The sequence below is a fragment of the Ovis canadensis genome, chromosome 19 (assembly GCF_042477335.2).
Source record: "Ovis canadensis isolate MfBH-ARS-UI-01 breed Bighorn chromosome 19, ARS-UI_OviCan_v2, whole genome shotgun sequence".
Taxonomy (NCBI): Eukaryota; Metazoa; Chordata; class Mammalia; order Artiodactyla; family Bovidae; genus Ovis; species Ovis canadensis.
In genome coordinates, this window is record NC_091263.1 from 30179021 (window position 1) to 30202307 (window position 23287).

At 41.9% G+C, this 23287-nt stretch overlaps 1 protein-coding gene across 2 annotated transcripts in view; it reads left to right on the forward strand.

The window, feature by feature from the left end:
• The window catches only part of ABHD5 (abhydrolase domain containing 5, lysophosphatidic acid acyltransferase), a 38782-nt gene extending 19921 nt beyond the window's left edge, over nt 1–18861 (forward strand). The window contains exons 2-7 of one of the 2 annotated variants that reach the window (XM_069560790.1): nt 792–877; nt 3410–3782; nt 10540–10694; nt 13786–13897; nt 16820–17006; nt 17576–18861. In XM_069560790.1, coding sequence (XP_069416891.1) covers nt 792–877; nt 3410–3782; nt 10540–10694; nt 13786–13897; nt 16820–17006; nt 17576–17665 — 1003 coding nt within the window. In that variant the 3' untranslated portion in view covers nt 17666–18861. Of the gene's footprint in view, nt 1–791; nt 878–1324; nt 1443–3409; nt 3783–10539; nt 10695–13785; nt 13898–16819; nt 17007–17575 lie in introns of those variants that run through there. The other variant, XM_069560791.1, reaches the window with a different exon arrangement.
• The last annotated feature ends 4426 nt before the right edge of the window (nt 18862–23287 follow it).

Genomic DNA, 23287 nt, shown 5'->3' on the forward strand with positions numbered 1-23287 from the left:
CCACTGATGTCCGGCGTCATGCCAGGATATGTGTCTGCGTTCTGCTGCTGAGTCAGGACCTGAAGGCTCCCCCTCTGTTGGGTTTGCTACGAGCCTCACTGTACCTTTCCTCACCTCTTGCCCAAGGCCTGCTTGCTTGTTCTCTGTCTAGCTACCTTCCGCCAGATAGATGCCTGGGACATTCTCATCATTTGCTGTTTGCTGGAATTCAAAGCTTTTAATACTTAACCCGGTCATGCTATGGTAGATTGAACATGGGCCCAACCTCTGTGTTTGTTTTAGGAATGTGTTCTACTCTTAACCATAAGATATGAAGCCCTTTTTTTTTTTAAAAATCTCATTCTTTAATAAGATTTCTCTTCTCACTGCCCTCGTAGAAAGCGTTTTACATTTGCTGTGAACCTGCCATTGAAATGATCGGACTCATGGTCTTTGACTTCTTGTTCTTCCGCCCTGATGAGAAACTGTCTTGCAGCGGGGTGGGGAGGGGGTGCCTTTTTTCTTTTTTCTTATTCTGTCCATTTTTAGTCTACTTGACTGCGTGGAGTGTGACTGTCCATGAAGGTAAGATGGGCTTCGAGATCTACATGGAGGCTTTCAGGCTGAAGGTGTCTGTGTCTCAGTTCTTTATCACAATGCTTTGTGCCTGTTTGGTGAATTTGTCACCTGCAGACAGCTCCCTCATCACACAGACAGTGAACTTTCTATTCTGCTTGTCTTCTCCCTGTGGAACAGTTGAGAGTTGAGAAGAGCATGAACTCACCTCTTTGTATTTTGTTTTGATGCTCTAGGTCAGGATGGCTAACTGGTTGGCTTCCCACATGGTGCCCTACATCAACCTCACACCTTAAAGAAGCTGAAGAGAAAATTTTAAAATGTAAGGTTTTCTTCTTATAAATGAACTGAACTGTCTACTAAAATAGGTCCAATATATTGCATTGCCTTGAAACTGAAGATAAGATTCTGTTGTGTGTTAGTTGTTGGCAAAAGAACTTTTTTTCCTTTTTCATGTCATCAGTTTGTGTAAGTGTGGAAAGAAGGCAAGGGTTCTCAAACCTTCTGGTCTTGAAGTCCTTTTATACTCTTCAATTAAGAAGTACCCCTAGGGTGTTTGTTTAGTGTTATAGCTATCAGTAGTTACTGTATTAAAAATTAAAACTGTATAATTTAAACTATGGTAACTTACTAATTTACTTAAAAACCCTAGCAATAAATGCATCACAGCTTAAATAAGTTTTCTAAAAATAGCTACTTTCTGAACAAATGTATGGAGACAAGTAACATTGTTTACAAGTTTACAGCTCTGTTTAATGTCTGGCTTAAGGTAAGATCCCTGGATGCCTATATGTGCTTCTGCATTTAGACTGTTGGTCATCACTTACCATGTGTTCTCTGGAAGGCTCCACTGTATACCCATCTGAGAATGAGAGTGGAAAAAACAGGTAAAGTCTGAGACTGTTTTGAAAATAGTTTTGACCTGGGAAGGCCTCTCAAAAGGGTCCCCAGCTCACCAGAGGTCCCCAGACTGTGCTTTGAGAGCAGCCTGCAGGTGCTGCAGCGTGAGCAGCCTTGTCTTTGGAATAGATAGTGGAGGATAGCCCTGTAACCTGGTCTAGGCCCAGGAGCAGCTGGGGCTTATAGGATCTTGGGCAAGCCCCTTCTCTGTCTCCTAGCTTTTGCCTGTGAGAGGAAGTGGGTGTGGTGATCCTTAGAATTCTTTCTGGTTCTAGGATTGTAGGATTCTTGATGTTGACATCATAGTATGGAAACTTTTTCATTTTTGTTGTTTCTTGTGAGTGCTGAAGTGTACCCACACGTGTACTCTCAGAGTATTCCTACGTATCTGTGGATATACTTTCAAGTAATGTTGTTTACTGTGCAGTTTTGTTTAGAGGAGGAGGTTAAGTGGTGTACATCTGTGATTATTGTGTATGTTTGTGCAGTTACTTACACCTGTTTTTCATCCTCTCTGCCACAAATGAATTTCGTTGTAAATTTGAATGATTCAGGAATAAGTGATCGTAACTGGATATATCCCTGGAAGGGGACAGTTAGCCTTTTTACGTGTATTTTTAACATGAAACTCCATTGGGTAATCTTATTCTCTCCAAAGCTGGGAAGGTTGTCATTGTGGTTTACTAAGTGAAAAAATTCTTGTCAGGAGATTTTTTTTTTTTTAAAAAAAGGGCAGGAGCACTAGGAACTCATTTCGTATGTCTAATGAACATAATGATTTCCTCCTGCTAGGTTCTAGGGATGCAAATAGGAGAATTGGCCCCTGCTCCGATGTCAGACACAGGAGCACCAACTAATACAGTGAGATGAGCTCTCATAGAGGTCTCAGGCAGTTTTTATAGGAATACTCACACGATATCTGTGTTCAAAATGCCAGTGTGGTTGGGCTTGGCACTAACGACAGCTCACCTCCCTCTCCAGACTGCTGTCATTTCCCCTCACTCAGGTAACGTGGACTTCGTTAATATGCTCAACAAATGCTGGGTTTCCCTTTCGGCCACCATGTGGGGACAAAACTGAAGATGATTTCTCAGGTTAAAGGGAAGAAACTCGCGGTTCTCCAGTGTTTGTCCACTGCAGACATACATGCGCAATTCCTTAAGGGATATATCTAAAGTGAAGCTGTTCAGTTGATAATGGGAGGTAAAAGGGTTTCAAATTAGTTCCATCTTTAGTCAGTCTGGGGGGAGATGTAAAGTATTTAGTCCTGTAGCACTGAGGATAAGAAAGATGTTTTATCTACACAACTGTGATTATTTATTTTCTCTGGAGCATTTATTTTGTGGATCTGAACTCAGACTGCCTGGCACTCCCATTGGAGAGTTCCTGCCGTACCCTGTGATCTTTTCCTACTAAACCTAGTGGGGGCTTAAGATTTCAGCACATGTTCAGTACGCATCCTGTCGATCCTTCCCCAAATTCATGGTGACTTTCTAGGAAAAAGTGTTTCTTTTGAGTCTGACCTCAATCTCTAATGCTTAACCTTCAAGTGTTCTACACATACAAGGTACTATTACTTTGTTATTGTCGGTAAAGCCAGAGACCTTAAAATAATGGATTCAGTGACCACTGTGTCCTCCTCTAGCACCCTCCACTGATGGGTGTGGAAGGGAGTCCAAAGAGCTAATATGACTTGCCAGGAAACTTAGGACACAGGTACTTGAGAGTTGTCTGAGATAGCTCTTCCTACTAAGGTGTGAGATATGGTCATTGAGAGTTACTTGGTTCAATAAAATGTGTACTTTTTTTTAAGGGCTGATATAGTAAAGGCTAAAATCATGTAAATGCATACTAGGTGGTTCCTAGATGATTAATTTCCAGTTGCTCTGAGACTACTCCCCTTCTCAGAAGTCGTGAGGCTAAACAGAATTTCTCTTTTTTATGTTTCCGTTAGGTGTCCCCTGCACATACAAAAAAGGACCTGTTCGTATATCTAATGGAAATAAAATATGGACGCTGAGGCTCTCTCATAATATTTCAAATAAGACTCCACTTGTCCTCCTCCATGGTTTTGGAGGAGGTCTTGGACTCTGGGCACTGAATTTTGCTGATCTTTGCACCAATAGACCTGTCTATGCTTTTGACCTGCTGGGCTTTGGACGAAGTAGTCGACCCAGATTTGACAGTGATGCGGAAGAAGTGGAGAATCAGTTTGTGGAATCCATTGAAGAGTGGCGATGTGCCCTTGGACTGGACAAAATGATCTTGCTTGGACACAACCTAGGTGGGTTCCTGGCTGCTGCTTACTCACTGAAGTACCCATCCAGGTGAGTGGGGGTGTCAGAAGAGAGGCATCCAAGCATCCGTTTCCAGTTCCCCTCTTTGGTGGTGGTTGGAGTCTGATCCTTCAAAAACAGACATTCTCTTAAAGGATCCTGTAGATCGAACAGCCACAGCTGATGGCCAGTTTAGTAGCAGAAATAATATTGTCTGGTTTTCCTGTTATGTCTGCTACATAGCCTTGTGAAAGGACTTTTTATTTATTAGAATGTACACAATTTAAGCCACAAGTAAAAACTGTTGTGTTGTTGTGATTTACAGTTATTACCATCATTAGACCTATGGACCCAGCAGGCTTTTCCTAGCCTTTTCCAGGTTTCAGGAAGCAGCAGTAAGAAACCAGAGAAATTAGAACACATAGGCTCTTGTGCTGTGTTTATGGCTTAGAGAAAATCACTTAACTCTAAACTTTAGTTTCCTCATCTCTAAGCTACAGAAAATACACCCACATTATATCTTGTAGCATTTTTATTCTACTGTGCCCTAACCTTTATTGCTATAGAATTTTTTGTCAGAGTCATTAAATTAATGATTGTTCACTTCAGAATCTTTGTAGCATCTCCTCCTTCCTTTACTATGTTTTCTTATGCTGTTTCCTATTATTTATGTTGCTAATCTGAGAGGAGGTCACATTGGCATGCTCAGAAAATAGAAGCAAAGCTCATTTTTGTTTTGTTCATCTTTTTGGAAAGAAAACAAAAAATGGTGAGCATTTTTGTGCTGCTAGTGTGTTTTTCCACTGGAGTCATGGACTCATCCAGAATCGTGACCGACTCTGAGGCTGGCGTCTCTGAGTGGGATGATGGCCACTTGCAGAGTGTGGGTGCGCCTGCCAGGCCGTGCCGCTGCATCGCTGCAGGTGCTCTTCACACAGCACAGTCCGCTCGGTGCTGGAGGGTGAAACAGTCTTGCCAACCGGCAGGTCTGTGCTTTCAAAAGAAATCCAGATTTCCTTCTTCTAGTTGGCTTTTTGGGATTACTGTCTTTTTCAAGTCCTACTCTCAGTGATAAACAACTGCCTGTGTTTGTGGGGAAAGAGCGATTGCTCTTCTGGTGTGAGGCAACATGGCTGTCTGTGGAGGCTGGGCTTCCCCTGCTTCTGGTCAGGTATCTATTTTGCTTTTATTGGAGTGTAACCACTTTACAGTGTTGTGGTAGTTTCTGCTAGGCAACAGTGTGAATCGGCTCTGTGTACGCATATACCTCCTCCCTCTGAGTCTCCCTTCCCCCTCACCCCACTCCCCAGCCGCCTGGTCATCACGGAGCCCTGAGCTGGGCGGCCTGTGCTGCACGGCGGCGCCCCACTCGCTGTCTGTTTCAAACAGTCACGTGTGTATGGCATTGCTGCTCTCTCGGTTCATCCCACCCTCCCCTTTCCCTCTGTGTCCACAAGTCCATTCTTCTTGTCAGTCTTGTGGTATTTATTCCCTGAAGGTGGGACGTGGCACTCAGTGGGCCAGGCTCTGGTCATGAAACCGTACGTCACAAGTTCCTGACCCTTCATGGCTATCTGCCATTTAGGTCACTTGGTGAGATTTTCATTTGCAGTTGGGAAATGCTCTAAAGAAATAAGATGCTTCAGTGATTTAGAAGGGAATAACCACTTGAAAACCATCTATAAAAGAGAATAAGGGAGCAGAAGAAGTATGTAAAATAAAGCATTGGATTGACTACATTTTAGAAAATGATTCTTGAATGTTTGTGCCTAATAAATCTGAACTACTGTGTGAGGACCAAGAACCACTAAGTATTAGCAATGGATGAATGAGAGAATGCTTGAAATAATTAGCATGTTTAAATTGGCTGATTGCTGCTAAATAGAGTGAAACTACAGAATATGGTGGATATGAAGGCCTATATTTTTTGCTGCATAAAAATTGAATCTTGAAACACGAGTTGATTTCACAATAACAAGGTTCTTTGGGTTTTCAGAGATCCCAAGTCATGAGTGAAGGCCAGTGTGTTTTTTTCTTATTACTATTAATGGTCCCCACTTGTGTTAATTTCTTACCTTACAGAAATTTTTCCTCCTCCATCCTGACAAAGCAAATTAGTTCAAATTTACATAGAAGATCTGATGTTATGGCTAACTGAACAATTCAGCAAGGTCACAGATCCAGACGTAGTTAAACACAAGTGATGGCCACCTACATGTGTTCATAATTATAGCAAGCTCACAGTCAGTGAGGTTTAGCATTAGGTGTTTCTTCAAGTTGCACTCAGACTAAACACAGGGGTGGTTGTCAGGGTCACCATCTGTGGGATCTGAGAGGTTTCACCGGAGCCAGAAAAGCTGCTGGGTGGCATATACGTATTTCCTCCGGTGCAGTCGAGTAGTAAGTTTTGTATTGTAAGGAACTACCTACTCTAAATGTCACTTATCCAACTTTAACTTGAGCCAAGTACCCTTTTAAAAACTTTTGTTTAATTATTTTAAGAGAGAGGTACAGAGATGCCTTATGTAATCCCTGTTCCTACATGTGCACAGCGTCCCCTACAAGGACCATTTTTATTATGCTGTCATGAGTTTAAAATCAATCTTTGCATTTCACAGAGACTTTAGTGGGAGGGTGAGAAGAAGGGGAAAATGGTCTAACAGAGACCAAATTCAGATTCAGTTAATTTCCTTCACTCACTGTGCATCTTGTCTTTTTTTTTGAGTGGACTTTGAGAATACCACTTTCTGCTTTGCCGCCTCAGGTATGACAGATACAGTTTTCATCATTTTTCTCCTAAGAGAACCACAGCTCTTTAACTTCTGTTGTTTCTATGCATGGAGAAAAAAACCACAGAAGCAACTTTTTTTTTTTTAACTTACTGGGACTTAAGTCCCAATCTATACGTATTAACCCTGTCTTTTATGGGCAGCCCCGTTCTTTCATTCTTGGTTTATTTTTATAGGATGGTTTGGGGAGAAGAGTGAAAATTCCTAGTTTAAAGTACTTGTTTAGGAAGGATTCCAATAATAGAGAACAAGTAAAAACTGATTTTTCCAGTTTTTGGTACATTAGGTCAGCCTGTGTGCTCGATCTCTATGAGCAGCAGAGTGCCTCTGTCCGTAAAAGTTGTTCTACCTTGTGGCAGTGACCCCATATAGTTCCCAGATTCTTGATACTGATTATCAAGAATTAGTAATCAATGATTCAGCAATTGTGATACTTGACGTAAGAGTACCTGGCTAAACCCTCCACTGAAATACCAGTGTTGAATGAAACACTTTAACATTATAATCCAGCAGGTTGTGTGTGTTTAAATAATGTTAAGTGACTTTGTGTGCCTGTAAGGCTTACAGTGCATTGGGGGAAGAGACAGAAATAACCACATGAGTAGCATGCCAGCTGTGAGATCTCTTGATGAATACCTGGCCCTGTCTCAGGGTCCATTATGGTACTCTAAAGAAGTACAACTGGAGCTGACATGGAGGTCTCAAAGGAAAGTAGCAGGAGAGCACTCTAGGCAGTAGGGACAGAAATCGCAAAGGCCCTGGGCCATTCTGGAAAAGCAGTGTGGTGGATGGGCCCAGAAGTTACGAACTGATTAATAGATTATTCCATATGGAGGCACAAACCTCATGTTCCTTTCCCAAGAATGACCTTAGTTCATCTCAGTTCTCGTACCATGATGTGTAATCATTAGGCAGGTTGCCTGTGATTTTACTTGTAGACTGGTGTGCTGTATGACAAGCAGGAACCACTGTGTGAGGTGTCCTGGACTGCTGTGCTACACTACAGAATCTTCTTCATCAAGCAGCATCTGATCACTGTAAGGTGGCAACAGAGGGAGAGTAGAGGAAACCAGCAAAAATAGCCAGAGATACCATCTCCTTTCTTACATCTGTGCGTTCCTTTTTAATTTTCTTTTACTTCGGGCTCCTGCCACTCAGGATCCCATGGGCTTCTCCGCTGGCTCAGTGGTAAAGAATTCACCTGCCAAGTAGCAGAGATCCAGGAGACGTAGGTTTGATCCCTGGGTCAGGAAGATCTCCTGGAGGAGGAAACAGCAACCTGCTCCATTTTTGCCTGGAAAATCCCATGGGTAGAGGAGCGTGGCAGGCTACAGTCCACAGGGTTGCAAAATGACTTAGCAACTAAACAACAAGAAGTCAGGATCCTGTACAAAGACAGTCTGTTTTTTATAGGTATTTGTTATAAACTAAGGAAAAGGACACTATGAAAACTTTTATTAAAACTTAGAAAGTGTTTAGCAAAGAGATCATTCCAAGTCACAACAGAATAGGTTACATCTGGTCTTTTTCACTCAAAGGTTTTCAGATCATTTTGCTTTTGATCTTGCCTGGCTGTCTCCTGACCATGTGGAGCTGGGCTGAGCATTTCTTATTGGTTCCTCTTGAGATGAAAGACTGACTGTCCTACTTGACCCAGTTAGAGGTATTTAAGTTCATTGTTCTGTGCTCCACCCTCCCCTCAGTAGCTTGTAACTAATGGGAAATACCTGGGGCTAACTTCATCTTGAGAAGGTCTCATCTGTGCACTGACTTCTTTCTTGTCCTTTTTCTTGTTCTTTTCCTTGTTCCCTAGTAGGTCCTGTAAAACTCCTTTGTACACTTTGGCTCTGGGTCTGGCTGTTTTGTTGTATTATTACTGGCTGGTGGCTGACTTTATGTCACATGAATGTCTGCTTTGTATAGCCTTGTTGGCATTTAGGCTCAACTGTCCCATGAGCATGTTGGAGCAGGTGTTATCTACTTCTTAGGCCTAGAGGCTGTAATCTGGTCATCATCTTCAGACTCAAGACCTACTGTAATGACTAAGCTGGAGAAGAATGCTTCTTTATGTTTTGAAAATGATGAATTGTTCTCTTGTTCCTGCTTTGCTGGTTCTTTGTTTTTCTTGTAGTTTGCATTAGTCTCTGAATCTCGATGAAGATGTCTGATAAGCTGACTCACATGCTGTCTGGCTAGACCCATTCTTTAAGCCTAGATGTGAGCTGACAATCCCATCAAGCTGTCTTCTCTGGGATATTAGAAGGTGGGTTCTGGATTACTGTAGAGTTTGGATCCCAGGTAGAGCAATGGTAAAGAATCTACTTGAAAGTGCAGGAGACACAGGAGACGCAGGTTCGATCCCTGCATTGGGGAGCTCCCCTGGAGACGGAAATGGCAACCCACTCCAGTATTCTTGCCTGGAGAATCCCATGGACAGAAGAGCTGGCCAGGCTACAGTTCATGGGGTTGCAGAGTCGGATGCGACTAAGTGACTGAGCACTCACACACACACATACATTAAAAGTAAATGATTCCTATAAAATGAGTCACACAGTACATCTCAGCTTTCTTCTCATGTCACGAGATGAAAGATGGGGCTGAGTATTCTCCAAGGCTCCATGGAGCTCTATGCTCTGGGTCTGTTCTCTGAAGCTTTCTGTCTGAGACAATGCTGTCATAGCAAAGTACTCATTACTAACTAATCTGTGCTGACAAAAATACTAAAACTTTTTATTATTCATTAATTTATTCTGGCTTTTCTGGACCTGGGCTGCTGTGCGGGCTTCTCTGTAGTTGCAGCGAGCGGGAGGTGCTCTCTAGTTGGGGTGTTTGGGCTTCTCATTGCAGTGGCTTCTCTTCTTACAAAGCACAGGCTCCAGGTACGTGGGCTCAGTAGTTGTGGCGCACGGGCTTTATTGCTCCATGGCACGTGGAATCTTCCCAGACCAGGGATCGAACCCGTGTCCCCTGCATTGACAGGTGAATTGTTGAGCACTGGACCACCGGGGAAGTCCAAAAATAATGAAACTTTTTACACTGGGAATAACAGCTATCTGTTCCCATATTCTGGTTTCTTCACCTTTCTATTTCAATTGTGACTTAGGAAAGGGGCTTCAGAATCAGTGTCTCCTCATCCTTGGGAGATCTTCGCTGGCATCCATTGGCTGTTTTGGCTACAGCTGAATATTGTTGAGGATCTTGATGATGTGTGGTGCTGTGATGCAGTCAGGAGGACATGGTCTGGTTTTCCCTCATCGAAAAGACGCTTCATTAGATGGAAAAATTAAAACTCTTGGTGCCGTGAAGCAATTTGATATGGGTTTGAACTGAAGCTATTCTACCTCTTTAATCAGTAAAGAAGAAAATTAGGAAAGAATTAGGAACAGAATCTCATGCGAGGATGTCATGATGTTATGGGTAGGGTACATGTGTTCCTGTTCATCAAACTGAAATCCCAAACTAGGGGGTGTAATTTTCGGCTCATAGTGTTACATTATTTTCGTGTTTGTGAAAAGTTCATTCAAAGTCTCTTTGAATCCCCCCAAAGTCCTAATGCTTCTTAAACTTATAGAATGATTTGGCTCATAGGAAATAACTATTGTTGGTGCCTGAAGTTTTTTTATGAGTGTATTATTAATCTCCAGTCATTTCTGCAGTGTCAGCCTTGAGGTATATGGAACCGTATCATTTGCCAGAGTGTAGCTTAAACAACAAATGCTATCTTGTCTTGATTCTCAAGAATAGCTACAGTTATCACATACCCTTTCACACATCCGTTATTATCTACATTTAGATAGATTAAATATGAAGCCCTCCTTCTACCAGACACCTCTCAAATCCTACCGAATCTCATCAGTTCACATATAATAAGAGTGAGATGTAACCTGTTCAGTCCTCAGTTTTCTCTTCAGTACCAGGTGTTTGAAGGAGGTTCATTCTACCTTTACAAATCATGTAAATTCTTAATAGTCCTAGGGTGAGTTTGCCAAATGATCTTTAGTCTGTTCTTTCCTGTACAGGGTTAGTCATCTCATTTTAGTGGAGCCTTGGGGTTTTCCTGAACGACCAGACCTTGCTGATCAAGAGAGACCAATTCCAGTTTGGATCAGAGCCTTGGGAGCAGCGTTGACTCCCTTTAACCCTTTAGCTGGCCTCAGGATTGCAGGGCCCTTTGGTGAGTGCTTTTATATCTGTACCCTGTGTGTGCGTTTGTGCTCAGTCACTCAGTTGTGTCCCACTTTGTGACCCCACGGGCTGTAGCCCACCACGCTCCTCTGTCCATGGGATTCTCCAGGCAAGAATACTGGAGTGGGTTGCCATTTCCTTCTCCAGGGGATCTTCCCGATCCAGGGATCAAACCGCATCTCTTACATCTCCTGCATTGGCAGGCGGATTCTTTACCACTGTGCCACCTGGAATGCCACATATCTGTATCCCGGGAGAGCAAAATGTTTATAGAGAACAACAGAGGTGTATTTGCTGATTACCATTGTTAGTTAACATCTTGGAAACAAAAACAAACCTTACTTTTTCTCCTCCTCCTCTAAAAAGTACCAGTCAATGCATAAAGATAACTGAAACGAGGCTCCTCTCCTTAAAGAGGAATCTTTGTATGGTAAACGTTACAGATAATTAGTAGGCAGTTCAGTTCAGTCGCTCAGTCGTGTCCAACTCTTTGCAACCCCATGAATCGCAACACGCCAGGCCTCCCTGTCCATCACCAACTCCTGGAGTTCACACAAACTCATGTCCATTGAGTCGGTGATGCCATCCAACCATCTCATCCTCTGTCGTCCCCTTCTCCTCCTGCCCTCAATCTTTCCTAGCATGAGGGTCTTTTCTAGTGACTCGGTTCTTCACATCAGGTGGCCAAAGTACTGGAGTTTGAGCTTCAGCATCAGTCCTTCTAATGAACACTCAGGACTGATTTCCTTTAGGATGGACTGGTTGGATCTCCTTGCAGTCCAAGGGACTCTCAAGAGTCTTCTTCAACACCAGAGTTCAAAAGCATCTCAGCTTTTGGCACTCAGCTTTCTTTATAGTCCAACTCTCATATCCATACATGACTACTGGAAAAACAATAGCTTTGACTATATGGACCTTTGTTGGCAAAGTAATGTCTCTGCTTCTTAATATGATGTCTAGGTTAGTCATACCTTTTCTTCCAAGGAGCAAGCGGCTTTTGATTTCATGGCTGCAGTCACCACCTGTAGTGATTTTGGAGCCCCCCAAAATAAAGTTGGTCACTGTTTCCATTATTTCCCAGTCTGTTTGCCGTGAAGTGATGGGACCAGATGCCATGATCTTAGTTTTCTGAATGTTGAGTTTTAAGCCAACTTTTTCATTCTCCTCTTTAACTTTCATCAAGAGGTTCTTTAGTTCTTCGCTTTCTACCATGAGGGTGGTGTCATCTGCATATCTGAGGTTAATGATATTTCTCTCAGCAATCTTGATTCCAGCTATGCTTCTTCCAGCCTGGCATTTCACATGATGTACTCTGCATATAAATTAAATAAGCAGGGTGACAATATACAACCTTTATGTACTCCTTTCCTGATTTAGAACCAGTCTGTTGTTCCATGTCCAGTTCTAACTGTTGCTTCTTGACCTGCATACAGATTTCTCAAGAGGCAGGTCAGGTGGTCTGGGTATTCCCATCTCTTGAAGAATTTTCCACAGTTTGTTGTGATCCACATAGTCAAAGGCTTTGGCGTACTCAGTAAAGCAGAAGTAGATGTTTTTCTGGAACTCTTGCTTTTTCTATGATCCATGAATGTTGGCAATTTGATCTCTGGTTCCTCTGCCTTTTCTAAATCCAGCTTGAACATCTGGAAATTCACAGTTCACATAATGTTGAAGCACCAGCACCCCTAATCCCAGTAGGGCTCACCAGCTTAGGTGTCAGGTCCTCCTTTGATGAGCTGCTTAAGAGCTTTAGAGGCCTGAGATGTAAATGGATTTTGCTTGATCATAGCTCTACAGGTAGCAGTAATGGGGCAAGTAAAGGATGAGAGGAAATCAGGAGAAAATGACGGGGGCGGAAGAAGGCTGAGGAGGGGCCTTGCATGCACTCTGCCTCCCGCTGGTGCTCACGCGGGGTCGGGGGCCGGTATAGAATGTCTCCTGCATCATGGGCATCCTTGGTAGAGCTGTGTGGTTCCTTCAGAGAATCAGGGAGGCAGGTGAAGGAAGGAAGACCTTGCTGTAACAGGCAGTCATAGCAGAGAGGGAAACCAGCCAGTCCTTGGGCCCTAGACGGGAAAACAGTGACTTGAGAAAAGGTTCCTGCTCTTCCTCTTTCCTCTGGGGCCCCGCCCCTGCCTCTCACCTCAGGGGTGGGGCTGTGGGGGCCACTGTGGATGACCATAGTGGGCAGCACTGCTAGTGTTCCAAGCAGAAAGTCTGAGTGCATTTTCCCAGGAAATATTTATATCCCAGTTCACTTCATTTGACTTCCCTTGTGGCTCAGATGGTGAAGAATCTGCCTGAAATGCAAGAGGCCTGGGTTCAATCCCTGGGTCAGGAAGATCTGGAAAAGGAAATGGCAACCCAGTCCAGTATTCTTGCCTGGAGAACTCCATGGACAGAGGAGCCTGGAGGGCCACAGTCCATGAGATCACAAAGAGTCGGACACAACTGAGTGACTTTCACTTCACTTTACTTCATTTAGATGCTAATGTGTTGTAAATGTGGAAAAGATGCAAATTATTAAGTTAATTTTATGGTATACCTTGTTTTATTCACCTGCCTTGTTTAATAGAATTTATTTTCCTACAAAAACAAGTCTTAGGCAACTGTTTTTGACCTCCTGAAGCATATCTGTAAGTCATTATATGACAGTGTTTCATTCTTATTGTAATCTTTCCTTAGGGAACTTGAGAGCAATTTCTAGATCTGTGCTTTTTTGAACCTAATATGAGTATTTGAACATAGGCCTAATGTAGCATTTAGTATTCATTATAGAAGCAAACACTGAAATCTTCTCTTGTTTAGTATCATTTAATGACTCAATCGTGTCTGACTCTTTGCAACCCCATGAACTGTAGCCAGCCAGGCTTCTCTGTCTTTGAGGTTTCCCAGGCAAAAATACTGGAATGGGTTGCCATTTCCTTCTCCAGGGGATCTTCCTGACCTAGGGACTGAATCTGCGTCTCTTGTACTGGCAGGCGGATTCTTTACCACTGAGCCACCAGGGAAGCCCCGAAATCTTCTCTACTATTATATAAATTAATTACAACTTAAAATGTTTGTTTTCTATTACATAGGTTTAAGTCTAGTACAGCGTTTGAGGCCTGATTTCAAACGGAAGTATTCTTCAATGTTTGAAGATGATACAGTGACAGAATACATCTACCACTGTAATGTCCAGACTCCGAGGTAAGGGTCTCGATTCTAAATTTCCTGTATTTGTGTTTTAGACTTTTCTTTTTTGAAAATGTGTGAACAGTCCAGGAGATATTTATCAGTATGTAAATGACACAACTTAAAAGGACAAGTAGTTGTTAATTTACTCATCTATTCATGGAGAACCTGTGATGTAAAACACTGTACTGGATTCTGATGAGAGATTAAAAAGTCAGAGGTACTTTCTTCCCTTAAGGGGTCCATGGACAAGCTGAGGGAAGTTTTGGTCTCAGGCATCTTGTTAAGGTGACCAGAGTTGAGAGATCACAAAGAGTTTAAAATAAAACAGTGTTCTCAAACTGAGTATGAATGTTGTACTTTAAAAAAAAGAGCTCTGGTGTAAACAAAAGTAAATGGTCTTCTATACCATAGATCTTCTTAAAACCATTTATTATGCCAAAGGGTTTTAAATCTCCCAGGCGTGTGGTAGAGACAAGGCAGCCTTTTCAAGTTCATTTGCTGATGGCACCCTTCTGTACACAGCACCTCCTCAGGACTGTGCATCAGCCTGAGAAACACAGAGGGGAGAGGGGATGGGGAGTCTATATTAATTTTGACAGTGATTAGGAGAGAGAGCATAGTAGCTAGAGGAAGCAAGAGAGCCAAGCAAAGGTATAGCTTATTAAAAAAAAAGACTTCTAGATGTCAGATACAAGGTACCAGTGGAGAGAATGGAGCTTGAAAGTCTTGAGGAGCTGGGAGGAGCCCCGAAACCAGAGCCTAGAGTTGGTATGGAGAGGATCAAGAATGGAGTGTGATGGTGAGAGCTCTGGCTTCCATTCTTCTTTCTGTACCGGAATTGTTGAAGTAGTTTATCAGAAATGTGGTGTCTGAACCCTCTCTCTGAGACTGATTTAGCGGTTCTGGGCTGCATCTTTACCAAACACTTCTGATGAGTCCAGTAGAGGTGGGCCATAGACTCTACTTAAAAATGTAAAAATGGTTTCTCACCCTTTCTAATATCCAGACTTGGGTGAAAGGCTGAGAGGTGAGATGCAGAAATAGCTCCTTCACTTTTTTTTTCTTTGCCTCTCTCACTTCTCTCAGGGCTTCCCTGGTGGCTCAGATGGTAAAGAATCTGCCGCCAATGCAGGAAATCTGGGTTCAGTCCCTGGGTCAGGAAGGTCCCCTGGAGAAAGAAATGAGAACCCACTCCAGTATTCTTGCCTGGGAAATCCCATGGGCAGAGGAGCCTGGTAGGCTACCTTCCATGGGGTTGCAAAGAGTCAGACATGACTGAGCAACTAACACCACTTCTCTCAAAGAATACGTACACCTACTTTATTAAAGAGATTGAGGCCGTGAGAGCACTGGCGGTATAGCGGTAGCTTCTGTCTTTTTGATAAAGTAGGTTATAGGTTGTCTGCCAAAGGAGAGGGAGGCTGGAGAGGTTTGGAGTCTGCAAGTGATTGATGTTTGATTCACCAGGCACTTGACTTGGGTGGATTAGGTCTGAACACTTCGCTCACTTGTCCCAGCAATTATTAGTGGCCTGTTCCAAGGAACTCATCTGTCTTCCTGCATGGTCTCAGTGTTCTGTTCTTCACCTACTCACATTTCACAATCATGTGTGCCCATGTAGGCCTAGTTTGTGGCCTGTCCTGTGGTGGAACTTGAATTCACAAATGGCCATTCACAAGTATGCCTAGTACCACAAAGAGACCAGAGAAATGACCGCAGCATGGATCTGTCTGAGGAGTTGGCCAGATGTTCTGTGTTCTTTTATGTGACGGTCCATCAGGTGTGGCCCATGCGAGAAGACTTAGGAGAGGCTCAGAGAACAAAGTTTAGTATACTCACAGGTCCTGGAGCGGGGTCGCTGAGGAAGGCTCACAGGCGATGCAGCAGGTTCTGATCAGGTGGCAGAAGACATGCATGAGCGGAATCCCAGGAGGGAACCTTTACTGGGTTCTGTGGGAGAGGCAGGCAGCGCAGGGTGGGCAGCGTAGAATGGACTGCCTAAATTATTTCAGCGGGCTCTAAGATATCCAGGTGGTTTCTAGTTATTTGGCACCTGGCCCTGGGATGACTCAGGCAGAGGAACATCACCTCCTGGGATGTGAAGGCCAGACAGAAGAGGTGTAGCTCCATGTTAGTTAGTTTGCATATAAAGGGGTGGTCCCAGCTGAGTCCTTTGGTATCTCTAAAAATAAGTTAACCCCAAGAGGCAGTCTCTTCCCAGCCAGAACAGTTTTTAGGGGGACTTCCCTGGTAGTCCACTGATGAAGACTGCACAATCCCAATACAGGGGGCTCAGGTTCGATCCCCGGTCAGTGAGCTAGATCCCACTTGCCACAACTAAAGATACCAAATGCTGCAGCAAAGATTGAAGATCCCACATGCTGCAACGAAGACCCAGTGCATCCAAATAAATAAATATGTTTGTTTTTTTTAAAAAGGTTTTCAAATGTGTCAAATATCATAATATGCAGAAAATTAAAAATACGTAACAATTCACAAAGAATATTTAATCTGAATTTGTTCTTATCTTGGTGTTGATGTTGCCATTGAAGGTAAAAAGCTGGTGTCATGAACCTGTGGAAAAGCTGCCTTGTGAATAAGTTAGAGTGGAAAAAAAAAAAAAAAAATTTCCACACTCCCCAAAGGAAATTTGATAATTGTATGATAGGGACTTAGGGTCACATGTTTTGATTTGGAGGAGGATCATTTTTTGTAGGAGTTTTTTTAAGAGGTTAAAACATCCTTCTTTATCTAACAAAAAAGTATATCTTCTGTGAGGCTTGTTCCTTACACTTCTTGGTAAATTATTTTCTGTGCAAGCTGCAGTCTTTCTTAAATGGGGGAGAATCTGAATATGAGCTTGTTTTAATAGAGGTGAGAGTGTGATGTGCACTTATCCCCCAGAATCATGCATGAGATTTTTCTCTCTTTAAGTGGTGAGACTGCATTCAAAAACATGACTATCCCTTACGGATGGGCAAAAAGGCCAATGCTCCAGCGAATTGGCAAAATGCACCCTGACATTCCAGTTTCCGTGATCTTTGGCGCCCGATCCTGCATAGATGGCAATTCTGGCACCAGCATCCAGTCACTACGACCACAGTCATACGTGAAGACGATAGTAAGTGTGTGGTGCTCAGCTGCATGTGAAGTCTGTTCTATTACCTTTGCTTTCATTGAGCTCTCCCCTCATCCCTGTGCCTTCACATAGAAGCTATACCTGCAGTCTTGGTCAGAGACCTGTAGTCATGTGTGATGGAGTCAGGGTTTGATCCAAACAAATCTTCGTGTCCAGAAAGCAAATCGCCCTTCTTGGGGCCTTGTCAGTCCTGGAGCCACAGCATCTCTAAGGTGGGAGAGACCAAACGAGGGACAGACAGGTCCAATAGCATCTCTTCCACCTCCCAAGGCAGCACATTCTCACCTTGGCTAGTGTTTCCGTTGGCCCTACAGTTAGAGATCAACCTAGAATGTTATTTTTGCATCTTAAAACTTTAGTAAGATTCACTGGATTTTCTCTTTATTCTCAGATCTTTATTTAATCAAATATATACTAGTCACTGAGGATTAGTATTGCTTTTCTCTCCTGTTTCATTCATGGATAGCCATTGTCCGTTTCATTGCTCAGTGTGTAAAAGCATTCTTAAATGCTTCTACTCGCTGACCACCTAACCGCTTTTGGTTTCCTAGGCCATTCTCGGAGCAGGCCATTATGTGTATGCAGATCAGCCGGAAGACTTCAACCAGAAAGTGAAGGAGATCTGTGACAGCGTGGACTGAGCACTCTGCAGATGATGTGGGAAAGCCACACGGCCGACATGCTCCTCAGCAGTAATTCACCGTCTGTGACGCAGAGTAAGGAATCTGACGCGAGAACCAGGCAGTCTTCCTGACTGTACTTTGCACATGTTTTCTTTATGAAGCTGCTCACACATTTAAACCAGTTAGTGCCTTCTAGAGGAATGACTTTCCTTTCTCCTACACAAAATCAAAATATACAGGAGTCTCCAAATCCAGTAACTGTAATAAAAGGTTATTTGTCCCTCTGCCATACTGAAAAACTGTAATTTTTCAACTGAAATTTTTATTTCTATCTAACTTTGCTAGGTCCGGTATTTTTTATATTGCCATCTATATTGCCAATTTTAACAAGTGATTTTCTGAGTTTATTATTTTATATACTGCAAAGGTGCACTTTATTTTCCTTGCTTATATATACCATGTCCAATAACTGATAGAGTTACTCAAAATTCAGTGTTTCTATGTAAAAATTTGTTATTTTCTTAGAATACATCACTTCGTTTTTGAAATGGAGTGTTGAGACAGGGTTTTGGTTAGGAAGATGGGAACTGATTTCTAGTATTGATTTCTCTGAGTATTTCATGTAGTGAAAACCTTAACTAAAAGTCTCTCCTTTTTTCCCCCATTAATACTGTTGTTCTTTTCTGTGAGCCAGGATGCAGCAGAAGGAACAGATTCCCTCACTGAGGGGACATTAAGACTATTACCTTCCAGTAAGCCAATCATATATTTTCATCTAACTCTTACAGACGGGTGCTAAAACTGGGTTATATTTTTACCACTAAAATATAAAAATTGGTGCCATTATGTCTCATGGCACCAGAAGTCAGCTAATATTGGGTGTTGGTTTTTTTTTTTTTTTTGGAAGAGTTTTGTGTTGATTAAATAACTTACATACTTGAAGTTATATAACAAAAGTTCTGTAAGGTTGACTGAACTATGCAACAGTAACTACCATCAAGTGTAGCACTTTCTTGCTATGTTACTACAAGGGATGCTTCTCTGAAACTGTGAAAAAGCTCCATGTGGTACCTGGCTACTACTGAGAAGACCCTCTGCAAAAGAAAATGGCAGAGGGTGGTCACCAGCAAGGCATCTTTGCCTTCTGTTTTGGTTCACGTTGCTGGTCTAGGAAAAAGATGGTTATGTAAATAAAAATGGTGAACTAGAGCAAACAATGACTTCATGGTTTTGATTATTGCATTTGAAAAATGATCAATTAGTAAAGTTTTAGCTGTTAGGAAATGAAAGGTTGTTATCACTGTTGATGAACTGTGAGGAAGACCAGTTTTTCTGTTTTCAACATTATCTTCCCATACAAAAAAAAAAAAAAACCAGCAAATTTTACTGAAGCACAACAGATAGCTTCCCAGTGAGCAGTTTGTGTCTCTGTTTTGGGATGGACTAGGAGAAGGAAATGGCAACCCACTCCAGTGTTCTTGCCTAGAGAATCCCAGGGACAGCGAAACCTGGTGGGCTGCCATCTCTGGGGTCACACAGAGTTGGACACGACTGAAGCGACTTAGCAGCAGCAGCAGCAGGTTAGGACAGAAGGTAACAGGAGAGCTAACCCTAGCCTGGAGAATAAAAGTAGTGTTTACTTTTTAGATTCAGAACTATTAATGGTGCAAATAATGTGGGTTATTTTGGTATTTTTATTTGACATGCTCTCCAGTCTCTGTTCATTTTCCTTTGCTGGGCGAATGGCAGTTTTCAATTGTCCAAGAAGGTTTCTGCACAGGAAATGTGGTCTTAACCCTTAGAGGGAAGTGACCAGGTTCACTTAAATGAAGCTTCTGGCCGCTGATGTTCCAAGTGACTTAGGGAAAAGATGTAGCCAAATGTCAAGTGTAACTTATCTTCCTGCTGACTGATTTTGCTTTCTTTGAAAATTATTGTCATAATTCTTTTTTTAAAGGTGAATTTTACCTTGGGCTGTTGTGTATGTAATTTTGTAAAGATTGAGCTAGCACAAAAGTTCACAGTCCTTGAGCTCCTGCAAATACAGTGGGTCCTAAATGTTTTCTTTTCTTAAAAGAATCTATTTCAGCATTTGACCTTTGCTATATCATGTACAAGGTACCTTATTTTACAGAAAAAAATGTGACTGTGATAGTTACAGTAGGACCAGTGTGTGTTTTCTTGTCTTTGGTATGGTCCTGTTGGTTTATACTAGTTATCATAGGACCATGGATGCAGTGAGTGTTGAGGAACACTTGTCTACATTCTTCCCTTGTGGGCCTTCCCTTGTGGCTCAGCTGGTAAAGAATCCGCCTGCGATGCCAGAAACCTGGGTTCGATCCCTGGGTTGGGAAAATGCCCTGGAGAAGGGAACGGATGCCCACTCTAGTATTCTGGCTTGCAAAGAGTCAGACATAACTATAAGTGACTTTCACTTCACTAGTGTCTGGATTCTAAGGGAAGGCTGTTCCACCCTGGCTTTACCTGTATCCATGTGTCCACTAGTATGATTTCTGTTTTTTTCTAAAACTAATTTTAAAACAGACAAAGTCTAGTTTATCTGGAGTTGGTTTTAGAATATTATCCAGAAGTACTTTTGAAATTTGTCCATTCATATACATCGTGTATTTATATTTAAAGGGCATACTAGATTCCAGGTAAACAAGTTTTTTCCTACATAAAGGTATTGTAAAGAATAAACCATAGTAGCCAGAAGAACTCAAAAAAAGAACAGTGCAGAAGGAGGGGTAACTCTGCTAGATATTATATCACACTATAAACAATGGAGGAAGAGTCCAGGAATTTAGTGTATGATAAAGGAATCAACTTACTGGTGGAGAAAATGACTTTAAAAAGTGATGTTGAGACAAATGTCATTAACCATATGGAAGATAATAAAATTGAATCTATTTCTCATACTGTACAGAAGATAAAATCCAAATGGATTAGAGATCCAATTGTAAAAATGAAACCTTCTAAATAACTGGAAGAAAACGTACCTGAATTCCTTTGTGACCTGAAAGTGGGGAAAACATTCCTGTGACTGAAAATCCAGGAACAATAGAAGGAGGAATTTATATCTTTAATGAAAGAGTTTTGGATGGTCAAAAAAAGTAAATAATAAAAGTAAATAAGTAAGTGGCAAAAAGTAAGTAATAAAGTGGCAAAAATTATTTGCAGCATTTATCACAAAGGGCTGATATAACCCTGATACATAAAGAATTTCTAAACTTTGAAAAGAACCAGAAAGAGTGGGCAAAAATATATGGACAGTTCACAGAAAATAAGATGCAAATAAATAGCTCTTAAACATAAAAAGAGAAATGCAAATTAAAACCACCAAGATAACCTTTCTTCCCTGTTGAATTGCAAAAAGTGCAAGTTATACAGTGCACTCTGTTAGTGAGACAGTGAGGAAACAGACACTCCAAACAGTACTGATTCCTGTGGGTGGAATTTGTTAAAAACTCTCAAAATTAAATATGTTTATCCTTCAACCTTACAGTCTCACTTCTAAGTATCTGTCTGAGGTGTACTGGAAAAAATATGAGTCGGTATACAAGTAAAGATCTTCATGACAGTGCTATTTATAACAGCTGAAGAGTGGAAGCCACCCAAATGTCCATCTAGAGGGGATCGATGGAAGAAACATGGCGGATTCACACAGTGGAATACTGCACAGCTGTTTTTTTAAAAAATGAGGAGCATCTTTAGGAGGAAGAGGGAGAAAGCTTCAGAACCACCCACTCTTCCCCCCACCCCCACTGGAGACTCATCAGTTGGTCTCTAGTCTTATTTGTAAGGATTCTGCTGTTGAATGCCTGAAAAGGGTGGTGAGTTGGCCTTCAGGTTGTACCGACTTTGCTAGCATTGCTAACCAATTGTTGCAGGCTCTGAAAATACAAACAGTCTTGAACTTCTGCCCGTTCCCTCCCCGCAAAAATGCTATCCTGGAGTCATTTTCAGAGAAGAGGAAGTGAAAATGAAGAGCAGGAGATTGTGTTACCTGATTGTGTAAGAAAGGAGGAGACACATGAAAAAATAAACATGTATTTGCTTCTATTTTTTTAAAAAAAGGCAGTGGTAGGACTAGTTACACTAGTGACTAAGAAATCAGTTCTCTCGGCGGGGTGTGTAGGGGCGTGTGGGGGTGTGGTGGTAAGGGGCAGGGAGCTGGCCAGAGGCGGCACCTAGATCTGTATCTTGTTTTATGCTTTTTACTTTGGAACCCAGTCAGTGTTTTCTGTCATTTAAAAAAATCAACTCTTAAAATGAACTGAGGGAATTTCCTGACGGTCCAGTGGTTAGGACCTGGTGCTTTCACTGCTGTGGACCCGGGTTTGATCCCTGGTCAGAGAATGAAGACCCGCAAGCCTCGTGGAGACCAAAAAAAAAAAAACAAACCCAGCTAAAACTTAACTATCTATGAAGTTGGTTGTGTAACGACACATAGAAGAATTAGTTCAAGCAATTACAAAGCCCAGCATTTTGTTTGCACTTTTCTGATGGAATATATCCTATAAACTGAAGAACTACAGAACTGCATTTAGTATTTTTTATTTTCAGCAATGATACTGGTATTGTTATTCTAAAACTGTGTATTTACATGTGATAAAGCAAATATTATGTCGAAGGAATTAAGAGCCAAGGTTTTTGTACAAGAGAGGAAGAGATACAAGAATAAAATAAAGTAAAAACCCGGATTTGTATTTTTCACTGAAAATACCAGCAAAAAACAGTGATCTATTTTTATCTTCCTAAGAAATGCATATTGCATAGCTTTACCCATTGAAAAGATCTGGTAGCAATCAGAATCCAGGAGCAAGGCATACCCTAGCACCCAAACTGTCCCATTAAAAGGGGCAGGGAAGATTCAAGATGAGGTTGGACTATCTTGTGTCTGAAAGCAAGGAAGCAGTAAGAGTAAGGTGATGTCAAAAGGACCCAGGAGCCAGCTATAAGCAGCTTCCATTGGCCAAAGATGGAACAATTTGAACATCAAAAAAAAAAAAAAAAAAAACAGTTGACATGAATCTATAAGAATTCATGAGGTCATAATAATGCATTAGTCATCTCTGGAGACTACTAGTGCACCAACTTAGTATTATCAAAATTGTTGACTGGAAAAATGAAGTATTTATCCTGACTTTGTTGTATATCAGATTAACTTGATAAGAGAAAGTTTTTCACTGAAGGATCATAATGAAATGCCAGAGATTTGACAGGGTTAGGAAATCACCCTTTTGTCACCTGTAGTGAAGTAATGGATTTATGCTGCTGAAAGTATTTGGTAAAAAATTTATGGGGAACGCCAATAAAGATGGCTCAGGTTGATAACATCTGAACCCAGTGATCAACATTTAGTGTTACTAAAAAAGGAACAGTCAGAAGTTGCATGCCTCTGACCTGTTGCAATAGCAAGAACCCAACACCAGGCATGAGGAATTGTCCAAAACAAATTTGAACCGCAATCTGAGCAAGCCTTTTACATCTGAGGGTCAATTTGTGAAAGCATGGAATACTGAGGACCATGTTAAACAACAGGCTTAATCCAGAATATGGAAATAATCCACTTTCTTCAGCACGTTGAAGGCATAAAACAAAGATGGTGGTGGTAGAACTTAAAAGTTTGAAGAAACT